The sequence below is a fragment of the Ambystoma mexicanum genome, chromosome 11 (genome assembly GCF_040938575.1).
Source record: "Ambystoma mexicanum isolate Mex_15411 chromosome 11, UKY_AmexF1_1, whole genome shotgun sequence".
In the NCBI taxonomy this organism is placed as follows: domain Eukaryota; kingdom Metazoa; phylum Chordata; class Amphibia; order Caudata; family Ambystomatidae; genus Ambystoma; species Ambystoma mexicanum.
Genome location: NC_090934.1, coordinates 153,862,032 through 153,884,613, shown reverse-complemented (window position 1 = coordinate 153,884,613; position 22,582 = coordinate 153,862,032). Strand labels below are relative to the sequence as shown.

Below are 22,582 nucleotides of genomic sequence, written 5' to 3'. Positions count from 1 at the left end.
AGTGCGGAGAACGTCGTTTCTCCTCACGTAGGCCCGTTTGGGTCCTGTAAATGGACTACAGAAAAATTTGAGGGTTGTAAGGATCGGCTGGAGCAGATTCAGTTCTTCTGATCTTACCTCCAAATTCAGGAAGATCACTCAAGAGCCAGTACCTGAGCAGGATTTTGTGGAGGATATTAAGGAAAAACCTCAGGCGAGGCAATCATCCCCCTCCTTAACTCTGGGCAGCTCCCTCATTGGTCTCATCTGCTCAGACATGGGCATTGAACCTGAGAGTCAAAATTATTTCGACCTTCTCCTTCCAACCCTCTATATATCGAAGGGCACGCCATCCCAGACTCACTGGTAGTGACTACCACTCAAAAGAGGGCAGGGGTACCCCTTGCCACGGGAGAATCCCCACCGGACAAGGAGTCTAAGTGGCTGTATGCCCTGGGCAAACGTGTCACGTCAGCAGCTGCATACACTATGCAGGTTGCTAATAATACTACTCTATTAGCAAGCTATGTTGAAGCCCAATGGAATTTGCTCCAGGAAGGCCTCCAAGAGGTTCCCGAACCCGCCAGATCAAAGCTTCTCGCCATTGTTCCTTATATCAGAAGGGTTAGCGAACTACAGGCTCTTTCTGTTCTAGACCCCTTTGTTACAGTCCACAAAGATAAGGTAGTTCTGCGCACACATCCCAGGTTTGCGCCCAAATTCATCTGGAAGTTCCATGTGAACCAATCAATCGAACTACCCACTTTCTTCCAGAACCCTACTAACATGGCCGAAAGAAACCTTCACACACTAGACGTGCGCAGGGCAGTTATGTTTTACCTGGAAAAAACGAAAACACTAAGGAAGACTAAGCAGTTCTTTGTTTCAGTGGCAGCTGGTAGAGCAGGGATCCTGGCTCTAAATCGGCTATCTGAAGGTGGATTGTCAAATGCATTACACTGTCTCTCTTGCTAAGAGAGAACTGCCCTTCAAGCCTAGAGCACTCTACTCGATGCACTCGGGCATCCATAGCATTAATTGAAAATGTTCCTCTTGAGTCCATTTGCAAAGCGGCAACCTGGAGTTCTGTAGACACCTTTACAAAACACTATTGCCTAGACACTCATTCTAGGGCTGATTCTCAGGTGGGACAAGCAGTACTAAGACATCTTTTCTCTACTGTTCCTTCTCACAACCCACCTCCAACTCTGGGTACTGCTCGCTAGTCTATGCACAGCATGTGATTCTAAGCAGATTAACAAGCATCAGAAGACATGCATTACTTAGCGTAATAGCATTTCTGATGATTTGTATCTGCTTAGATTCACATGCGCCCTCCCTACCTCCCCGCTCGGGATGGAAGGAACATAGACATTTTACTACTTTCTCTCTTTATGTACTCACTCACTATAGCCTTGGGCTCCCTCATGGCAGAAAAAATACAATTGGAGGGACCTCGGCGCGTGAGGGATTTTGGGTACTAAACACGTCACGAATAGGGATAGTGTTACAGACACGCCTATGCCGACGTCCCCTTTCGGTCCCCGAAAGACACGATGCAATACTCTGCGGTTACCACTGGATGTCAGACCATATGCACAGCATGTGAATCTAAGCAGATACAATCATCAGAAATGCTATTACAGTAAGTAATGCATGTTTTACAGCAATTACCTATGAAAACATTGGAGGATTTGTGATTTAAAAGGGGCCTTCGTACGATGGCTGTGGTGAGAATGCGTGGGAAGAATTTAAGATTGATTGATCCGAAGATAATCGCGGAAAAATATACAAACCATGGATTTGTTAATAGGATCCATAAGGGTGCTTCTCAACAAACCATGTTCTGTGTACTATATAAAAGCCCCTTCCCTCTACAATTCGACAAATTGGCATTTTAGTTGCGCTCCAATTGCCCCGCATTAAAGGGTTGGTTAAGGAAAATTAGACTGCGTTCTTTGCAAGCTCTTTAAGCACTCCTGTTAGCTTCCGGCATAGTCTGTTATCCTCATAGGCTTTGAAGCCCACTTTCTTGTTTGAATGTTGGCACAATAACTTAGTAATTAGTAATTCTAAGTAATAAGTACTTAAGAAATGTTTGCAAACGTGCAGAAGTAATTCTATTGCTTGTGCAGATAATAGCTGATTAACCTGGACTATGTGATTACTCTTCGTTATTTACTAGATGTAGGGTCAGCTCCCATTATCGCCAGCCAGCCTAGTTTGTGTTCAAGGAGTTGATTGCTAAACAAACTGGAAGGCCATGTAAGTAAACGCAGATTGAGTAATTGAGTAGCGCAGTCCAAGAGTGAATGTCGGGCAATTTCAAAAGTAACATGAATACCCCCAAATGAAAACTGCTCAACTTGAGTGTTATTTCTGCGTTAGATTTTGATGGATCTGCAACCTTTGGCTCTCCAGCTGTTTTAGTCTACACCATGATCCCTCAGTATTAAATTCACTAGCTACGGCTGCAGGGGGTTGTTGTGCAAAACATCTGGAGAGCCAAAGGTTGCAGACCCCTGCTTGGAATCACTGGTGATGCATATAATTGGTCAGTAGAAACCTTACACTTGAAGTGAGCCCATTCGGAGTTGATAGAAAGGGGTCGTCTGTGATGCTTTGCAATTGTACTAATTCAAGCCAGGTTTCTATCCCTTCCATTAGAAATAGTCGTAGCTTTGGGTAAACCAATGAAAATATTGAATTCAGTGAAAACTAATGATAATGCGTCCTTTGAAAATGCTTTTCGGGGGTGGGGGAGGTTCTTAAGCCTTAACTTTTCAGGGGATTTAAGAATGAATCTCCCACACCTTATTCTTAGTCAGCCTAAGGCCCATGTTAAAACTTGTTCATAGAAACTCATTTTAGTACTATAAACCAGTGCCTTCTGTTGGTAGTTGATGCAGTGTGTCAAGGCCTCTCCTATTTGATATCACAGCTGACCTCACACCGGAACACACACTATCTCTGGCAGCATGATGATTTTCTTAAAAGAATTTGCCTCTGAACTAGGCTGCCCCAGATTTGCCAGGATTGAAGAATTTTACTTTTGAAAGCACTGGGGTCTACTTCATGACTTGTTGACCTTGACGTTGGACAATTTTTACTTGGTAAGGCTGTTATAGCTAGAGGAATAAAAATTGTTACTCGTGCAAATCGCACCACTGATCTACTATAAAGTGAACATTAGAAATGTAACATGTCTGACACCTCACTGTATTTTTCACCACCATCAGGGAACCATTTAGAAGATAGTTACTTGATTTGTGTTTAATTGAAGGAAGTTATGCCTTAGATCTACATTTCCCTTGTGGGCCACTGACAAAGCATCCAATGGACGCTCTGCCTTGGACTATTTTTGTTGTAGGACCTCTTTCTTTATGGAGAATTCGATTCCTTGCAAATGGATAGATTGCCAAAATTGGCTTCTATCACAAATGAATGTGTATCCATATCATTGTACAATATCCACTTGTTAGCTTAAATGCCTGTAAACGAAATCTGTGTTCAATTAGGCACTTATCAAATGACAACACTGCCGGTGTATAAGCAGAGGACTGTCAACTTTTTGTCTGGCGAAAAGTACATCATACCAAACGTAGTAAGTGATTTGATCTGGATAATATATTAAATTTGAAAGCTTGGATATGAGTCCAGGTTTCCTGGTCTCCCAATTTGACAAGCTACATCACCTCCTATCTTTAGTTTTGAGCCAATGTTGAGAGGCGTGCAAGCTAGAGAATTCATTGAGCAAAGCCAGATCCCCGGGCTCGGCTCCAGCAAGGGCCCAAAGACTAGCTGGCATGGCAAATTACCTATACCTGGTCACCTACCGCACCACCACACCAAAGCCCATCCCTGAAACTGTCACCACTTCACCTTCCTGTTTTTTCAACAACATAAGACCCACACCCGAAGCCTGGCTGCTTACAAGTACACGACATGTATGGTTCATTTGCTAATGATTTTTAAAGGTACATTAGAGTATAAGCACATGAGTGAGAATTTACCTTCAGAGCACACACAACAAAATCACTAGTGGGTGATCTTAACTTAGATGAGAATAACGTACATTGTGGTAATGCGATTTATTCAGGATCGCATAATGTGCAATGTGTGGAAGATTTAATCCCTGGTTTGCTGTTTCCACGGTTAACCAATTAGACCGCGGGTGAGAAGACGTCTTCTCTTCCATGTGCAGTCTTTAAATAAACAAAACCCTTTCTGCAAAGTTGTTTGTCAAGGGTTAAGCTTGTTCAATAAATCTAGCTTGCAAAGCACCAAGCCACCTGATAAATAAACATGATAAAATAGAAGAGGAATCTTAATGCAAACAAAAGTTTAAAAAACCAAGCGTGCATCACTTCATCCGAAGAGGCTGAGCCATCCCTGGAATCTGGTGCAGTGGCTTAAGCACAGATATGGGCAGATGTGCACCTCAATCATTTACTTTATTTTCTTTGCTTCACTTGCCACTGTCCTTCCCTGAACCTTATCCTCGATGCCCTTCACACCCCCTCACTTTACAATTACATTTCAGAGCTATGGTCTCAACTTGCTTCATCCCCTAACTCCATCCCTTTCCCCCCACACTCTTCCCCCTTTCATTGCCCATATTGCCCATATTGCTCAGTAACCCAACCCTTGGCCCTCATTCCCTTTAATTGCCCATCACCTCAAGTGCACTTCTTGCCCCGCCCTGTCTTCTGTTGCACAGGCTCACATGTAGCTGGTCGGTCGTGGTTCGCCAGGCACCACAAGCAGATGTGGTTGGGGTCTGGTTGGTTATTGTGGCACTGGGGTTTGCACCTGGACAACACACGTGGTCACCAAGGGCGCCTGGTTTTCATTATGCTCCCAAATTGCACTTTCTTGGAAAGTCGGCTGTGAACTTCAATGATTGGAGGCAGAGGAGACTGTCGGAGCATCTGCCTGGGAGCTGGTGTTGGAGAGGGAATAAGGGTGAGCTATTACATTTTTATTTTTATGGAAGGCAATGTCTTTTTATATTTTGGTCTTTGTGAATGGGGTTGTTTTGTCTGACTGTAATGTGTATGTGGGATCATGCAACAAAAAATGTTGCTCAATAAGTGTCATAGACAAGACAATGAAACTGTCAGACTAATTTTGTAGTTTATCAATAAGTAATACTTGAATTTTATATCTTCCTGTATGTTTGCCAACCCTGCCCACAACTCAATACGAGAAACAATCCAACAGCTATTAATATGACCACTTTATAGAAACCTCCAAGGAGGCTCTCCGGGGAGCTAATAACCATTTTTCATAAGGAACCTTGCAGTGATCAAGAAATTCCCCAAAGCATAGGAAGCCTTACAAGGTGAAACTAAGGACACATTCTAAGATATGGGCACTTTCTCTGATCATTGTAGCATGACATTGAACATATGGGCCACAGCGGTGCCAACATTACTATCCTGGGTCAATTCCAACGCATACATTGTCTATTGGTGGTATGCCAATGTGCTTGACAACTAGGCTCTACTCGCGCTCACTGTAGCATTCCACATGTTCTGCCCTCCCAGGTTCATTTGCAAAATTGTTGAAATCAACACGAGTACCTCTCCCCATCTACACATAAGCCAAGCAGGCCTTCCGGCACTGTTCCTCCCAGGCAGTTGGATTATGAAGCATATACTGTTTTTAAATATTGCAGCTTAGGCCCATGAACAGCCCTGCCAGCCCGCAGGGTGATTGCCCCTTGCTCCCTTTCTCAGCCTGCCCCTGTGTGGAAGGCTGGTCGGCTGCTTGGCAATTTGTGAAGCCTAGATCATCTCAGCAAGACCTGGAAAACTGTATTGAGCTTTGCTTTTGGGCTACTTGATCTGTATCCTTCTAACTCCACTTCCAAACTGGTTAATTGGTGTGACTATTTGAAGCAGGTCAGTATATGTGACAATGCGTAAAACGTGGTATTTGCCATGGTTTGCTCAAAACAGGATCTTCCACCTCCCAATGTTTCCATGCGATATACTCCTGTAGCATGTTTTATTTTTCTTGTTCACTCATATAACTAGTGCTAACCTTTTTTTTTTTTTATAGCGCCAGTTTTCTATTGCTGCAATGGCTAGTGGAAAGATTTGTGAAAGGAGATGAAGTTATTCCAGTACCAAACAATCCTAGTTTTCTTAAACTTGGGAGACCGGGACATGTCACTTGCATTTCTTCAATACAGTGTTTGCCTACCTGTGGGTTAGTGACATTTGGGACTCTGTATAGCTCAACATTTTAAATCCGAATGCAACTGCTTCTATTTGATGGGTGGTATGTATATATTGTAATGCTCACCTCTGGGTGGTGTTTCAAATACAGGTTGTCTGGTTGTACTTGGTTACAAGCAGGTTGGCAGCCTATTTTTTTTAGTTTTATTTATTGGTCTGGCTTCTTATGGCTTGTAAATTGGCTGATAAATAGAAACTAGTTCCATGCTTAGGTTTGCTTGAAAGTACAAATGCCATGGGTTTGCATAAACCACCTTTTGCAAGATAAGTGTAAAACATTGCCACCTTTCAGTCAGAATTGTGGAGTTGTTGGATCATGATTTGTCTAGATTGCCAAATTGCTCTTGGTTCATTGGACACGTCTTCCAACGCTGTGTTAAGGGATATGGCTCATCTTTGGCTAATCCACCTTGCTTTTGCTGATCATTTTGATCCGCCATTTGCAAACAGGAAGTGCACTAGTCAAGGTCTCGACTTAAACGTTAGCGCTGTTGCCTGCAGTATACTTTTTTTTTTTTTTCCTTTTTGTTCTGCTTATTAGAAGGCTAAGCTTCCAAGCATCTCCTTTCTTTCAGGAGCAGCTGGGTGTCTGAGAGGTCAAATATTGGGCGACGCAGAAAGTCTTCACCCAACGCCGATTCTATAGATGGATGTCTTGACAACATGGGAGCAGAACACACAGGGTTCAGGTCTGTAATGCCTTTCTACTTATGTTTTGAGGCCCTCTTTAACAGTGGCAAATGATGCCCTGACAGAGGAGACCTGGACCATCCCCTGGAGTCTATTGAGAAGCAGCAAGTGCTAGTGGAAACGTAATGCACGTTAATGGGCCTCTATTGTGAGGCCTGTTTTAAAGCTTTGCACCACCCCTCCAGGAAAAGCTTTGCTTGAGATCAGTGCTCCAATGGAAACTGCATTTTTCTTGGTGGCTTTACTTTTTTTTTTTTTTTTTTTTTTTTTATCTGCTCGGCTTTATGACCATACCTACAACTGGTGATTGGTTGGTTGGGGCTGTTCTTTGTAGAGCCCACGTGTACCCTACTTTATTGGAAGAGATGAACTCTCATTGTGGATTGTCTGCTGAGTTTTTTTTTTTTAATTGTGCATCAGTCCCTCAACTTTTCTATCGCGCTACGTTTTTGCAAATGTCCATCCGTAGTTATGTTTAATCTATCGTGACCCACTGTTTCTGGCCATATAGTCTTCAACATGCTACAATCCACTTTCCTTGTATTTTGTGGTGTAGAAAATACTGAAACTTTTATTTTATTGGTTTCTTTGTATTTGAATTTATAGGTAGGCGAGTTCTCGCCTTGTTGTGGATGTGGGGTATCATTTCTTTATCACCAGTTTGAGCAGTCATGGTGGTAACTACATTGGTCCGATTTTTCAAATAGTGCGCTCTGGTTGAATGCTAGATCTGTCCGGATTCAGGCTTCAGATTTTACAGACCATGACACCATTAAACATCATGAGACATGGAGATGTGTTGTGGATAATTGGACTGCCATTACATAGAATGCCAAGAAACAAAACGACCACTATCTTATCAAGATCAAGGAATTGATTTCCTGGGTACATCTATCTTGAATGATGGTTATTGAATCATGGTCACAATCTGGAAACGTAACTAACCATCTGAGATGCAAAATATTTTTCAGGTGGAGTTTTTGTAGTTTCCACTTTTTTTTAATTACATTTTTCAAATTATTCAGTCTCAATTCTGTCCAGAAATGAGCACGAAAGATGGGTCCTTGGGCTTCCATGGCACTGTCCATGCTGCTCTATTTTCTGGTACTGTGTTCGGCCTTGCGTCCTTTTTGACTTTATTTATTCTTTCGTACTCCTGCATCACATTCTAATGGCCACTTGTGCTCAACAGAATCTGTTTTGTTTCTGCAACTAGGGTAATTGACTTCAACCATCAACCTCCCACCTGTGCTATTTATTTAGAGGTTTTATAGTGCACCAGCTTCGATGCACAGGAGGAGGAACATTTTGTATCGGATCATAGTACCGGAGTATAATGCCGGATGAGGACACAGGACTCACAATACTGGAAGACGGTAATGGGGGATAAACGGTTGAAAGCATTTTAAACCTGTGGGCATCAGCTTGGACAGTTGGATCTGATTTCCACTGAAGCATTATGCCATTGTTACTCCTACGTACCGTCCCATTTCCTCCATAGTGTATGGGCGTCCCTTGCTAGGGACTGGAGACAGAACCTGTTTCACCAGAAAAATCATCTACCCCCTTTAAATGGAGTTGCTTACGGGGGCGCGGCCCTGGGAGCATGCGCTCCCCTGACTCTGGCCACTGGCGCTGTTAGGACAGTTTTTCTGAAGTCCAACTAAGGGCTTAGTAAAACCATTCAACTGAGGCAGACGGAGTTTGTTGGTAGCGTAGGCAGAGCAGCCAGGCTTATCTTAGGCAGGAGAGGGAGCTGTAGAATCAGTCCAAATGAAATTGTAATGCAAATGGTCCAAAGAAACACTATGTATTGTAAAAAAAAAAATAATGGTTTATTTAAATAAAAGTAGGCCCAGATAAATCTTGGAGGTGGGTGGGGGGAATAAGTACTATCACATATGTAATCACAATTATAAATACCCAACGGTATGCTTGAAGGTACACAGACCAAAGCATATAACCTTATTTGGAACACCTAACAGGAGTTCTAGGGAAATCGATCCTTTTCATACACATTCAGTATAGGTCGCACCTATCATGGGGAGTGAAAACCAATGGTTACTTTCAGATTCCATTCTGTAATTCAAGGGTAGCAGACCCTACCAGCTGTACCGTGACGCACAGTAACAAATCACATAATCTGTCAACTGGACAATATACTTTTTGTGAATAGTGGAACACTTATTCCAGGTACAGTAAAAACATAACTACTTTTGTGATGACACACAGTTATACTAAGTGAGTAAAAGCGAAGGCTGTAATGTTCAATTACAGGTGCTTTTGAGATCTGTGAAACAGATTGAGATAAGCAGTAACTCTTGTAACTTATTTTTGGATGGCACACAGCTAACTCAAAGTAGGTAAAACCCATATACTTCAAGGAGCTGTTGGCAACCTGGGGCATGTATAAACCTAAGACTATTTTTGTGTCAGTCACAACAGCACAGGGAAAACAAAATCCAGTGTTACTCTTTATAAATGACTCAAGGTTTTTCTAGGTCTAAAACCTAAAGCGGATTTATTCTGGACAGGCTAAAGGCAAGTCAGGGGAAGTAAGACCCAGTTGGGGGACACTCCTTCAATTATCCTAACAGGAATAATAAAGTGAAACCAACAGCATTACTCTTTTGGGAAGAGGCACAACCAAATCAAAGGTGAGTAATATACTTTGTTAGAATGGCGAAACAGTTTCTAAGGAAAATAAGATGCTGCATATACTTTTCAGAATAGTGCAACACACATTCAAGGTAAGTAAGAACTTCTGTAACTGTTCACTCTGAGTTGGTTACCAACCAACTTTTACAAGTAACTAATTTTTAAACACTTATTCTCTTTTATAGCCAAAAGCCCCAATCCCTTAAAGGTATTTCCTTATTCTCCAGCATGGGATCTGGCATGGATTCACATGCTCATGAATATTCCCCGTCGTTGGGCTGGGAATCCTTGGTAAAGAGAATCAGTTTGTTTCGTTTCTGAACTGTCTTTCTACTAGTAACCAATCACTGGTCTCTGGGTCATACTGCCCCCAGCCAATGACTGCCCTCTAACTAAGCCCCTCTGGCAGCCATATTCGGAGTTTTACCGCACGTTCAAGTGTTGGGAGTCCTCGTGCTGCAGCTCGCAAGCTTTTACTGCATTTTTTTTTTTTGAAGAATTTACTCTTACATTTTCGGTCAATCGAACCTCAAGCTCCACCGATTCTACTTCCGATCAACGGGGACCCGTTTTCGGAATTTTCTACACCCCTCAGGGACATCTTTTCATCGAGTTTTCCACTTCTCAGAGGATTCCAGAAGCTCTTTGAGGCCTACCCCGTGTGGTCATGGCCCAGGACAAAGGATGCTTGACGCCTGTTGGACCCAAGCTGTTCAGGAGCTTCCCTGGATGCGGGCTACAGAACTCCTTTGAAGATGAGCAATCTTGGTGCCTCTACTGCCTTCACGAAGGAAAATCGCACGTGGAGAAGGACTGTGCGTTTTGTAAGAACATGTCTGAACGGACAATGAAGGAGCGTTGTATTCGACTCACCAACTGGCTGGAGGGGAAGAGCCCAGCAGCAGGTGACAAGTCTGAGCGGTCTTCTAAGACCTTTTGAGGACACTCCGGGGACGGTGGCCCAACAAAAGGCAAAGCACCACGAGTCAGCAGGCACCGAGAACGCTGATCGGTTGTGCTCCTCGGTTGCCAGGCAGGGCGCATTATCACCGACGCCATCAACCACGAGCCAAAGCTCTGGCTCGTTAAAGAGGAAGTCTGAGAACCCGGCTAAGCTTCGAGAGAAGCCCAGGTCGATCCCGACAGACAGCCAAAGGGGAGCAAGGCGGTGACACTCCCCCCAAGGTGAAGGCCTCAGGCACGCCCCGGGTCGAAGTAGTGGCGGCCCTGGCAAAACCTACAGAGGCTTCCCCAGTGGAGACGGCTTCAGGGGCTAGAGTTTCCCTGCCACCCCGGAAGGAATAAACTTTTCTGCCTATTGAAGACCCCCATGAAACCCCAGCAGGAGAAAGAGGGGGGGGTGAGGGGCACAGTAGCCATAACAGGCACGGATACCACCTCTGAGGATGAGTTGGCTAGCGTCCAAAGGATCCTGGACAAGAAGTTCTCGGAATCCAGGGCCCACGGGAAGGATCCCGACGAGGAAGATGGGGCCACAGAGGACCCCACACCCCAGCCGTCAGTCCCGGTGCCCGTGCCACAGGACAATTCAGGCGCTATCTTGATGGCTCTACAGACCCTGTGTACGGAGATGAGGACAAGGATGCCCTTGCCCCCCCCCCCCCCTTCCAGCCTTCACCCCCATCCCCTCCTCAGAGGGATGAGACTGGAACAGAGACGGCGACGACTGGGACGGACAACAACGGAATGGACCTCCCATCACCACCCGTTCCCGGATTCAATGTTCTCCGTGACGGCCAAGAAGAAATCGGCGGGGGCGACGGCTTTGACTTCAACGTCCCCACCGGACAGCGAGGGGAAGAAGCTGGATGCCATGGGACGATGGGTCATCTTGTTGGCGGCGACTACTATTAAAACGGCCAACACCCTCGCGATCGTGGCATGCTACGACAGGGAGCTGTGGTTCAAGATCCCTCCCCTGCTGGACTTCTTCCCGGACGACAAGAGGGCTGAGGCCCTGGAAATCCTACAGGAAGGCGAGGTGGCTTCGGACCATGCCATTGTGGCCACGGACATCGCCGAGACCGGGCACACTATGGAATTCCAGAGAAGGTGTCCCCGTATACCACCCGTGGCCAGGAAGGAAAGCCACATCCCACAACTACTTCTGGAGGTACGAGCAATGCTGAGAAAGGGAGCCATAGAACTCGTCCCAAAAAGGCTCCGGGGCTCGGTATACTCGCAGTACTTCCTCGTCCGGAAGAAGACCGGCGGTTGGCGACCCTCCGTTGTCTAAACAAGTACATCAAGTCTCAGAAATTCTGGGCACGTGCTGGCACAGCTGGAGGAAGGCGACTTCCTATCGCTGCTGGACTTGGAGGATGCCTACTTCCACATCCCCATTCTAAAGGGACATCAAATTCCTACGATTCGTGGTCCAGGGGTGGCACTATCAGTTCAAGGCCCTTCCCTTTGGATTTAAGTCGGCGTCCAGGGTATTCACCAAGTGCTGGCACCTGTGGCGGCGCAGCTGCGCCTGCGGGGGATCCACGTCTACCCCTACCTGGACGATTGGCTCATCCGAGCAAAGTCAAGAGAACTTGTCGATCACACAGCGAAGACCGTCCAACTGCTCACAGATCTGGGATTCTCAATCAACTTCACGAAATCCCACTTGGTACCGTCGCCCTGTTCCTGGGAGCCAGACTCAACACAGTGGTGCGATTGGTTTCGCCGTCGGAGGAAAGGACGAAGGCCATCCTGGGCAAGGTACAACGGCTGTTGACCATGAACGTGGCCAGGGTGAGGGCCATAAAGTCCCTACTCGGCATGATGTCCTCGTGCATCTACCTAGTGCGCCTATGCAGGCTGCGGATGCGACCACTGCAGGAGTTCCTCAACGCCTGTTGGATGCAAGCGGTGGGCAGTTTCAAAGACAGGATCTCTCTCAACAAGACTTTCTGCCAAGCGATCCAGTGGTGGTGCACCTGCGCGCATCTAGTGGCGGGCATGGACTTTCAAACCCCAGCACATCAGGAAACGGACGCCACCCTGGAGGGATGGGAAGCGCACACACCGGAGATCTCCACGCAAGTGGCCTTTGGCTCCCGGAGGAGAGGTCACTACACATCAATGTCCTGGAGCTCCGAGTCGTGTTCTGGGCCTTCAGGTCGTTCCTTCCGTCCCTCAAGGGCAAGGTGGTAAGGGCCTTCACCGACAACACCACCACAATATTCTACATCCGGAAGCAAGGGGGCACCAGATCCCCAGCCCTATCCAAGTAAGCTCAGGATCTGCGGCACTGGGCCGTCGCCCAAGGGATGTTCCTGGTACCCTTCCATCTGGCAGGAATAAAGAACACCATCGCCGACTCGCTCAGCAGGGAGCTGCGCTGGTGCCACAAGTGGGAGCTGTGGCAGGATCAAGTGGATCTCCTATTCTGACAATGGGGCAATCCCCAGATCGACCTATTCGCGACTGCGACGAACGCCAAGTGCCGGAGGTTCACCAGCAGGTTTACCCAGACTGGGAGCATGGGTGATGCCTTCCATTCCCCTGGGACGGCCTATTCTGTTTGAGTCACAGCTGTAACGGGAACGCAATCAACTCAGACGATCCTGGTGCAAGATTATCCTGGTTGCACTGACGTGGCCGAGGCAGATCTGGTTCCCGGACCTTCTGGGCATGTCAGCGCCCCCCCCCCAACCCTAAGGTCAAACTGACCAGACGCGGATCTTCTCGCCAGGGAAGGAGGCGCCATCGTCCATCAAGACCCAGGATCGCTGAACCTGCAGGCGTGGCTCCTGCAGCACTAGAGTTCAGAGGGTACGATATCCTGGCAAACTGCAAGGAGTTGCTTGCAAAGGCCAGGGCGTCCTCGACTCTCAAGTGCTATGGACACAAATGGAAGAGGTGCTCTGTCTGGTGCCGTGCACAGAAGATTAACCCTCTGTGGATTACGGCCCTGAAGTGCTGCCGTACTTGCTATTGCTGGCCAAGGTGGGGCTGGCGCATGCCTCCATCAAGATCCATTTGGCGGCTATCTCCCTCTACACCAGAACTCCAGGACGGTCATTTCTATGGTCTCATCGCCTGGTGAAGGAGTTCATGAAAGGACTGTTCGGATCGTTCCCACCGGTGAAGTCCCTGGCTGCAGCATGGGAGCTCAACGTGGTGCTGACCAGGCTCATCGGGCCACCATTTGAGCCGCTGCATTCGGCAGCATTGAAGTTCCTGTCGTGAAAGACAGCATTTCTTGTGGCCATCACCTCACGATGAGTGGGAGAGATCCAGACCCTCTCCTGTAAACCTCCATACCTGACATTCCACGAGACGAGGGTGGTGCTGAGGACGCACCCCTCCTTCATGCCCAAGGTGCCATCCGAATTCCATCTCAACAAGCCCTTGGTGTTGCCTGTTTTCTTCCCGTCGCCGGCTGAGAGGACTTGGCACTCACTGGATGTGGCTAGAGCGATGAAGTTCTACGTGGACTGCACGAAAAGTCTTCGGAACACATCACAGCTGTTCGTGAACTTTGGACCTATGAACCAAGGGAAGGCCCTCTCGAAGGCTTCCATTTCCAGATGTGTCTCTCCTGCTGCATTATGCACTGTCACCGGTTGGAAAACCGACCTTTGTCAGGCCGTCCGAGAGCCCATTCGACCAGAGCGATCGCTGCTATCACGGCGTTCCTGTCTGGTGTGCCCCTGCTGGACATCTGCAGGGCTGCTACGTGGAGGTCGACTCACACCTTCACGAGATTCTACTGCATCGACCGGGATTCCAGGGAGGAGTCCAGAGTCGGCCAGGCAGCGCTGCGCAACCTGTTCGCCTGAAGGTGGACCTGGTGAGGAGGTAAGAGATGCTTAATGTTCAGTTGTTGTAATGCTTAATGTTGAGCCTTGCCACCTCCTGTGGTTGCATGTGTGTACTGATATGTATTCTTGCATTCATGACCATTTGAATCCATGCCAGACCTCATGCTGGAGAAGGAACAAGTTACTTAACTGTAACTGTTGTTCTCCAGCATGGGTCTGGCATGGATTCACATGCAAACCCTCCCTCACACCCCTCTGCAGCTCTTCTTTGTCCTACTGCCACTTTACGTGCTACCAAATTTGAAGATGGCTGCCATAGGAGGGGCTTAGGTAGAGGGCAGTCATTGGCTGGCGGCAGTATGACCCAGAGACCAGTGATTGGTTACTAGTAGAAAGACCGTTCAGAAACTGAAACTGATTTTTTCTTTACCGAGGATTCCCAGCCTGACGACGGGGAATATTCATGAGCATGTGAATCCATGCCAGACCCATGCTGGAGAACAGTTACAGGTAAGTAACTTGTTCCTTCTTGGAGCATGAGTATTTTCAGTGGCAGAATGGGAGGGGGGGGGGTGCACGAGGGTCTAGTGTCCAACAGGCAGTGTCGGATAGGTTCTTAAGTAACAAAAGGCAGAATTCCTTAGGAAGACTGTTCAAACAGGTGAGTATTTTACTTTAGTTAGTTGAGGGTACAGGGGTTTCACAGAAGACTCACTAGGAGGATTCCAGCAGTGGGTCTGGGTGAATTGGACAAAAGGCCTTCCAATCACAGGAACACCCCACAATTACACAGGAATCACAAGGGACTTAAGGTAAGTAAATGCCCAAGCCAGCACAGTACCTCAACACAGAAGATTTTGCAGCAGGAGGACTATAGGATCTGCAGCCAAAAACCTGGTTGGTGGATTCCTTGTCGTGGTGACTGAAAACAGGACCTTGGAAGTGACTTTGCAGCAGGGATCAACGGGGAAGGCTCTAGGCAAGGTTTTCCTCGCGGCTAGATGCAGATTTGGTGCCTTTAACAGAGGCACAGAAGACAGAATATCGCTGGTCGGATTTTCGTTGTTACAAAGGTCCAGCACTCTGGTGAGGGGACTTTTCAGGCTTGATTCGCGTCTCTGGAGATACACCAGGATGCCCATTAAGTTTCAGCGAGATTCGCAGTTCGGAAGACCGTGCACCCCACAATGGTTCAAGGTCCCAGGGTATTGGTGTATTGCAGCCTCTCAAGGTCGCAGCACGGCGTGGGATGGCTCAAAATGCCGGCCTTCTTGAGTCTAGTGGGTCGCACAAGGCTCTGGGTTGGGGTCGTCAAGTCCCTAGGTCATTTGGAAGGAAGGGCTACAGCAGGCACAGGTTACACAGCAGGTTCTCTGGTAGCTGGAAATCTTCTCATCCGCTTTCCTTCATCATCCTCTTTGGATTTGTTTCCAGTGGTCGACTTGTCTTCAGCTTCCAGGTTTGGAGTATTTAACAGGAGCTACTTCACACCGCTGCAGTTTCTCCCAGCATTTACAAGGGGAGGTCTGGTTGCCCAATTGTTGGGCGAAAAAACAAGACCGGGCCATATTGGTAAAATGAACACCCTGAACACAGCCCATGGTAAAGGTGCATCAAATTCGTAAAAGGTATCCCTGCCACCAGCCATTAAAGCTAAGCTTGTCCCTGTAACAGAATTGTTAGTTTTAGTGTGAAGGGGGGATGCATTGTATATCCCCAGCACTCCACATAAGGTGGGGTGTGCTGGTTTTCACCAAATAAAATGTAAAGGGGATCCAAAGATCCTTTCTACCGTTGGGAACTGCAGTTTTCAAGTTTAGGCAGGGAATGTTAAAAGGTAGCCCCAAGGGCAACCCAATGTTGGGAAGGAGCTAGTGCTTTTCTTCATTCCAAAGCACTTAAGAATTAGGCAAGACTTCTGTTAACTGTTTTCTAAGCACTGCAAGAGTCCAGGGGGGAGGAGGGTCACTAAATGTAGATAGTTGGTATTCAAATATGAGGTGCAAATAGCTATTTAGCTGAATTAATTTGTAATGTTAAATTGTAGTTAGTTTAAAATCTCAAAGCACGGTGAATGCAGCCGGTGCTAAAAATAGAATACAGGCATTGCTTGGTGTCGGCTAGATCTGGCAGAGAGCACAAGGTAACTCGACAGCTGTTCACTGTCCATCAAAAGCCAATTGAGACTAAAAAATTCAATGCACAACATACAGAGTACTATGGAAACAAGGTTTATTGAGGAGAATGACTGGACCAGATAAAATGAGACTATTGAGTGAAGTGTTGAGCGTATGGCGGGAAGGTGTGGTTATATCAAAGTTTATTATCTAGAAAATTATGCTTATCAGGCGCTACAATGTATTCCAGCAAAGTGAGCAGTATGTTAAGTAATTTGTAACCTGGCCATGCAAGAAGGAAGGCTGCAGCGTCCCTTTTTAAAGAACAGTTCTCCAGCATGGTGTCTGGCATGGATTCACATGCTCATGAATATTCCCAATCAGGCTGGGAATCCTCGGTAAAGAAAAAATCAGTATCAGTTTCGTTTCTGATCTTAGTAGTGACCAATCACTGATCTCTGGGTCATACTGCCCCCAGCCAATGACTGCCCTCTCCCTAAGCCCCGCCTCTGGCAGCCATCCTCAGATTTTTACCGCACGCTCAAGTGTTGGGAGTCCTCGTGTTTAGCTCTCACGTTTTTTTTGACTGCGTTTTCACGTTTTTTCAGGAGAATTTCTCATTTTTTCGGTTTAATCGAGCCTCAAGCTCCACCGTTTCTGCTTCCGATAACGGGGACCCATTTAGGAATTCTTCTACGCCCCTCAAGGGTGAAGTTTTCGTCGAGTTTACACTTCTTGGAGGATTCCCGAAGATCTGTGGCCTACCTCAACCGACATGGCCCAGGACAAGGGGAGCTCGACGCCCGGATCCAAGCTGTTCGGCAACTGCCCTGGATGCGGATTATATAACGTTTTCAAGGAGGACGAGCATTTGCGATGTCTCTACTGCCTCCATGGGGACAAGACGCACGTGGAGAAGGACTGTGCGTTCTGCAAGAACCTTTCGGAATGGACCAAAGAAGATCGTCGTTCCCGCCTCGCCACCTGGCTGGAGAAGAGCGCAGCAAGTGAGAAGGCAAAAGTCTGCGTGGGCTTCTAAGTCCTTTGGGAGCGCCCCGGCGACAGGGGCCCAACAGAAGGCCAAGCACCGCGAGTCCGCAGGCTCCGGAAGTGCCAAAAGGTCGGGCTCTTCGGTTGCCAAGCAGGGCGTTACTTCCCCAGCACGTTCGACCACAAGCCAGCGCTCTGGTTCGGGGAAGAGTAAGTCCGAGAACCCGGGTAGGCCACTGGAGCGAACCCAGTCGATCTTAAAGGGGGAGCGAGGCTCTGCACCCCCCCCCCCCCCCAAGGCGAAGGCCCAGGATGCACCAAGTTGGTGAGGGCTCTCTGATCCACCCGGCTAAGGCCTCTACCGAAGTGGTCGCTGCGACCCTGGAGGAGCCGGCTGAGACTACGCCAATGGAAACGGCCTCTGGGCCCAGAGTATCCCTGCCGCCGCGGAGGGAATCCTCTTTCCAGCCCACCGCTAAGACCCCGTGAAGCCCCCGGCTGAAAAAGAGGGGGGGGGGCGGCGGCCATTACAGACTCGGAATCGGCCTCTGAGGAGGAACTGGTGGAGACCGAGAAGTGCCTCAACGAAAGGTCCATAGGCCTCAACGAGAGGTTTGATCCCAGGGGACGGTCCCTGCTAACGTGATCGAAGATAGCGACGACGAACGGGGCCCAGTGGAGCGGCCATCCCATCCGTCGCAGCCAGTGCCCGAGCCCCAGGATAGCTCGGCGGCCATTTTGTTGGCAATACAATCCTTATGTACCGAGATGGACGAGATTACCACGCACCCCGACGGAGGAGCCAGAACCAGGCCCGTCGGGAAGCCCTCCGAACAAGCGGAGGAGAGTCCACCCCGCTCCGCCCTTAGTGCCTGCGAGACCGGTGGACCCCTCATCCCCCTTGCCGGGAGAGGATACGGCGACGGATGATGCCGGCGGTGACACAGCGGACATCCTGTCACCCCAACCCCCGCTGGCGTCCCCAGCCGACGAGGTTGGCTCTTTCCATGCCATAACCAGGGCAGCCGAGCTCTTCCAGCTCTGCCCTGAAGAAGAGAAAAAGGAGGGGTTTCTGTACCAACGACGAGAGGCTAAGAGGAAGACGGTCCTCGCGGTGCCTTTACTCAACGACATCTGGGACGAGGGGCTTGCTGTCCTCAAGAACCCTGCCACGACACCCGCCAAGAGGGACAGGTACGAGAAGAAGTACCGAGTCCCTGACGCCGCCCCCTTGTGCCTCAGGGCCCAGCCCACGCCGGACTCTGTCGTCTCGGCAGCGGCTAAGAAGAAGGCAGCGGGCGCGGCGGCTTCAACTTCCACTTCCCCGCCGGACAGCGAGGGCAAGAAGTTGGACTCTATGGGACGACTAGTCCTCTCGGCGGCAACGACGATTAAGGCGGCCAATGCCTTAGCGATCGTGGACCGCTACGACAGGGAGCTCTGGTTCAAGATAGCTCCCCTGCTAGATTTCCTGCCTGATGACAAAAGGGCGGAGGCCCTAGAAATTCTGCAGGAGGGCGAGGTTGCGTCGGATCACGCCATAATGGTGGCGACGGACATTGCCCATACCGGATTTCGCCAACTGGGCAACGGAGTTTGCCTCAGACGACAGGATGGCTCCAGGCGACACTTTCGCCAGGACGTCCAGACCAGAGTGTTGGACATGCCGTTCGACGGCAACAACCTCTTTGGTAAGGTGGTGGATGAGTCTCTACAGGCCATCAAGACCGACTTGGAGATGGCCCGGGCCTTTGGGGTGCTTCAGCAGCGACGGCCCTTTCGGAGCCCCGGAGGCAGACAGGGTGCCTCCAAAGGATCCAGCGGTGGCTCCTCCACTTACCGCCAGGCGGCCTGCTCCTCTTACCAGGAGGCCTACAGAGGTCACGGCAAGCAAGAGTAGGCTCCGGGGCTCCGGAGTGTACTCCAGGTACTTTCTCATCAGAAAGAAGACAGGCGGTTGGCGCCCCATCCTGGACCTGCGTCGGTTAAACAAATACATCAAGGCGCAGAAATTCAGGATGGTCACCCTCCAGCACCTGCTGGGACAGCTGGAGGAAGGCGACTTCCTTTCGTCGTTGGACCTGGAGGATGCTTACTTCCACATACCCATTCTAAAAAGGCACAGGAAGTTCCTCAGGTTCGTGGTTCAGGGACGCCACTACCAATTCAGAGCCCTACCGTTAGGATTAAAGTCGGCACCCAGGGTTTTCACCAAGTGCCTGGCACCAGTGGCGGCGTGGCTACGCCTGCAGGGGATCCACGTCTACCCCTACCTGGACAACTGGCTAATCCGGGCAAAGGTCAAGGGAACTCGCCTTCGATCATACTGCGAGGACTGTCCGGTTGCTCACGGAGCTGGGGTTCGCCCTCAACTACCCCAAATCCCACCTGGTTCCATCCCAAGTAGCACTGTTTTTGGGGGCGAAGCTCGATACAGTGGAGCAATTGGCCTCCCCTTCAGAGGAGAGGACCAAGACCATCCTGGGCAAGGTGCGGCGCCTGTTAGCCATGGACGTGGCCAGGGTGAGGTCCATCAAGTCCCTTCTCGGGATGATGTCCTCATGCATCTACCTTGTGCCCCTTTACAGACTTCGGATGCGTCCGCTGCAGGAGTTCCTCAACGCTCACTGATTTCAGGCGAGGGGTTGCTTCGAGGACAGGATCCCCCTCGACGAGTTCCGTCGGGCAATCCTATGGTGGGACACCCGGGCTCACCTCACAACGGGCACGGACTTTCAAACCCCGGCGTTTCAGGGGACAGTGACTACGGACGCCTCTCTGGAGGGTTGGGGGGGCCCACACCGGAGATCTCCACACAAGAGACCTTTGGCTCCCGGAGGAGAGGTCTCTTCACATCAACATCTTGGAGCTCCGAGCGGTGTTCTGGGCGCTCAAGTCCCTCAAGGACAAAGTGGTGAGGATCTTCTCCAACAAAACCACCATGATGTTCTACATACGGAAGCAGGGGGGCACCAGATCCCCAGCCCTATCCAAGGAGGCCCAGGATCTGTGGCACTGGGCCGTCGCCCAGGGGATGTTTCTGGTTCCCTTCCACCTGGCAGGAATAAAAAACACCATCGCCGACTCACTCAGCAGGCAGCTGCGCTCGTGCCATGAGTGAGAACTGTGCCAGGATCAAGTGGATCGACTCTTCCAACGATGGGGCAAACCCCATATCGACCTGTTCGCGACGGTGACAAACTTCAAGTGCCAGAAGTTTGCCCGCAGGTTCCCACAGCCGAGGAGCATGGGCGATGCTTTCTCATTCCCTTGGGACGGCCTGTTTCTTTACGCGTTCCCTCCATTGCCGTTGCTGCTCCGCCTCATCAATCAGCTCAAGAAGTCCAGGTGCAGGATGATCCTCGTCGCACCGGCGTGGCCGAGGCAGGTCTGGTTCCCGGACCTTCTGGACTTGTCAACGTCCCCGCCAGTCAGGCTGCCGGCGGACGCGGATATTCTCTCCAGAGAAGGAGGCGCCATTCTCCACCACGACCCCCAGTCGCTGAACTTGCAGGCCTGGCTCCTGCAGCACTAGAGTTTGGAGGGTACGATATCCCGGCTGATTGCAGAGAGGTTCTTGCAAAGGCCAGGGCGTCCTCAACTCTTAAGTGTTACGGTCATAAATGGAAGCGGTTCTCTGTCTGGTGCCGTGCACAGAAGATTAACCCTCTGCGAATTACGGCCCCTCAAGTGCTGCCGTACCTGCTGTCGCTGGCCAAGGCTGGACTGGCTCACGCCTCCATAAAAATACATCTGGCTGCCATCTCCCGATATACCAGGACGACGGGATGGGCGTCCTTGTGGTCCCATCGCCTGGTGAAGGAATTTATGAAGGGACTATTCCGATCATTCCCACCAGTGAAGGCTCCTGCCCCGGCGTGGGAGCTTAATGTGGTGCTGACCAGGCTCAGGGGGGCCCCATTCGAGCCTATGCAGTCGGCGCCTTTGAAGTTCCTGTCATGGAAGACAACGTTCCTTGTGGCCATCACCTCTGCACGACGAGTGGGAGAGATTCAGGCCCTATCTTGCAAGCCTCCATACTTGACTTTTCATGACACGAGGGTGGTGCTGAGGACGCACCCCTCCTTCATGCCCAAGGTGCCGTCGGACTTCCACCTCAACGAACCCTTGGTGTTACCAGTTTTCTTTCCGTCGCCTTCGACGCCGGGCCAGAGGACTTTGCACTCGCTGGATGTAACTAGAGCGCTGAAGTTCTACGTGGACCGGACGAAGAGTTTTCAGAAGACGTCACAACTGTTTGTGAACTTTGGGTCTGTGAGTCAAGGGAAGGCTCTCTCGAAGACTTCCATCTCCAGATGGCTCTCCGGCTGCATCATGCATTGTCACCGGTTGGCAAAACGACCGCTGCCCGGCTGTCCGAGCCCATTCGACCAGAACGATCGCTGCTACCACGGCGTTCCTGTCTGGTGTGCCCCTGCTGGACATCTGCAGGGCTGCTACGTGGAGGTCCACGCACACCTTCACAAGATTCTACTGCGTCGATCGGGACTCCAGGGTCGGCCAAGCAGTGCTGCGCAACCTGTTCGCTTAAGGTGAGCCTGGTGAGGAGGTAAGAGATGCTTAATGTTGAGCCTGTTGCCACCTCCCGTGGTTGTGCATGTGTATGCTGCTATGTATTCTTTTATTCATGAGCATGTGAATCCATGCCAGACCCCATGCTGGAGAAGGAACAAGTTACTTACCTGTAACTGTTGTTCTCCAGCATGGGTCTGGCATGGATTCACATGCGAACCCTCCCACTTACCCCTCTGCGGCTCTTCACCTGGTCATACTGCCACTTGGCGTGCTACCAAATCTGAGGATGGCTGCCAGAGGCGGGGCTTAGGGAGAGGGCAGTCATTGGCTGGGGGCATTATGACCCAGAGATCAGTGATTGGTTACTACTAAGAGACAGATCAGAAACGAAACTGATACTGATTTTTTTTTTTCCCTTTACCGAGGATTCCCAGCCTGACGACGGGGAATATTCATGAGCATGTGAATCCATGCCAGACCCATGCTGGAGAACAACAGTTACAGGTAAGTAACTTGTTCCTTTTGGATGAGCTATGCCAGTATCCAAGTTGAACTGTATATAAGGCGCCTGCTTGCCATCAGTCTGCAG

At 49.5% G+C, this 22,582-nt stretch overlaps 1 protein-coding gene across 2 annotated transcripts in view; it reads left to right on the top strand.

The window, feature by feature from the left end:
- The window catches only part of RRAGC (Ras related GTP binding C), a 231,910-nt gene that overhangs the window by 129,777 nt on the left and 79,551 nt on the right, over nucleotides 1-22,582 (top strand). Inside the window, exon 6 of one of the 2 annotated variants that reach the window (XM_069622672.1) lies at nucleotides 6,800-6,913. The exons of the other annotated variant lie outside the window; for it this stretch is intronic. Within the exon in view, the coding sequence (XP_069478773.1) occupies nucleotides 6,800-6,913 (114 nt within the window). The remainder of the gene's footprint in view (nucleotides 1-6,799; nucleotides 6,914-22,582) is intronic. 2 annotated transcript variants of the gene reach the window in all.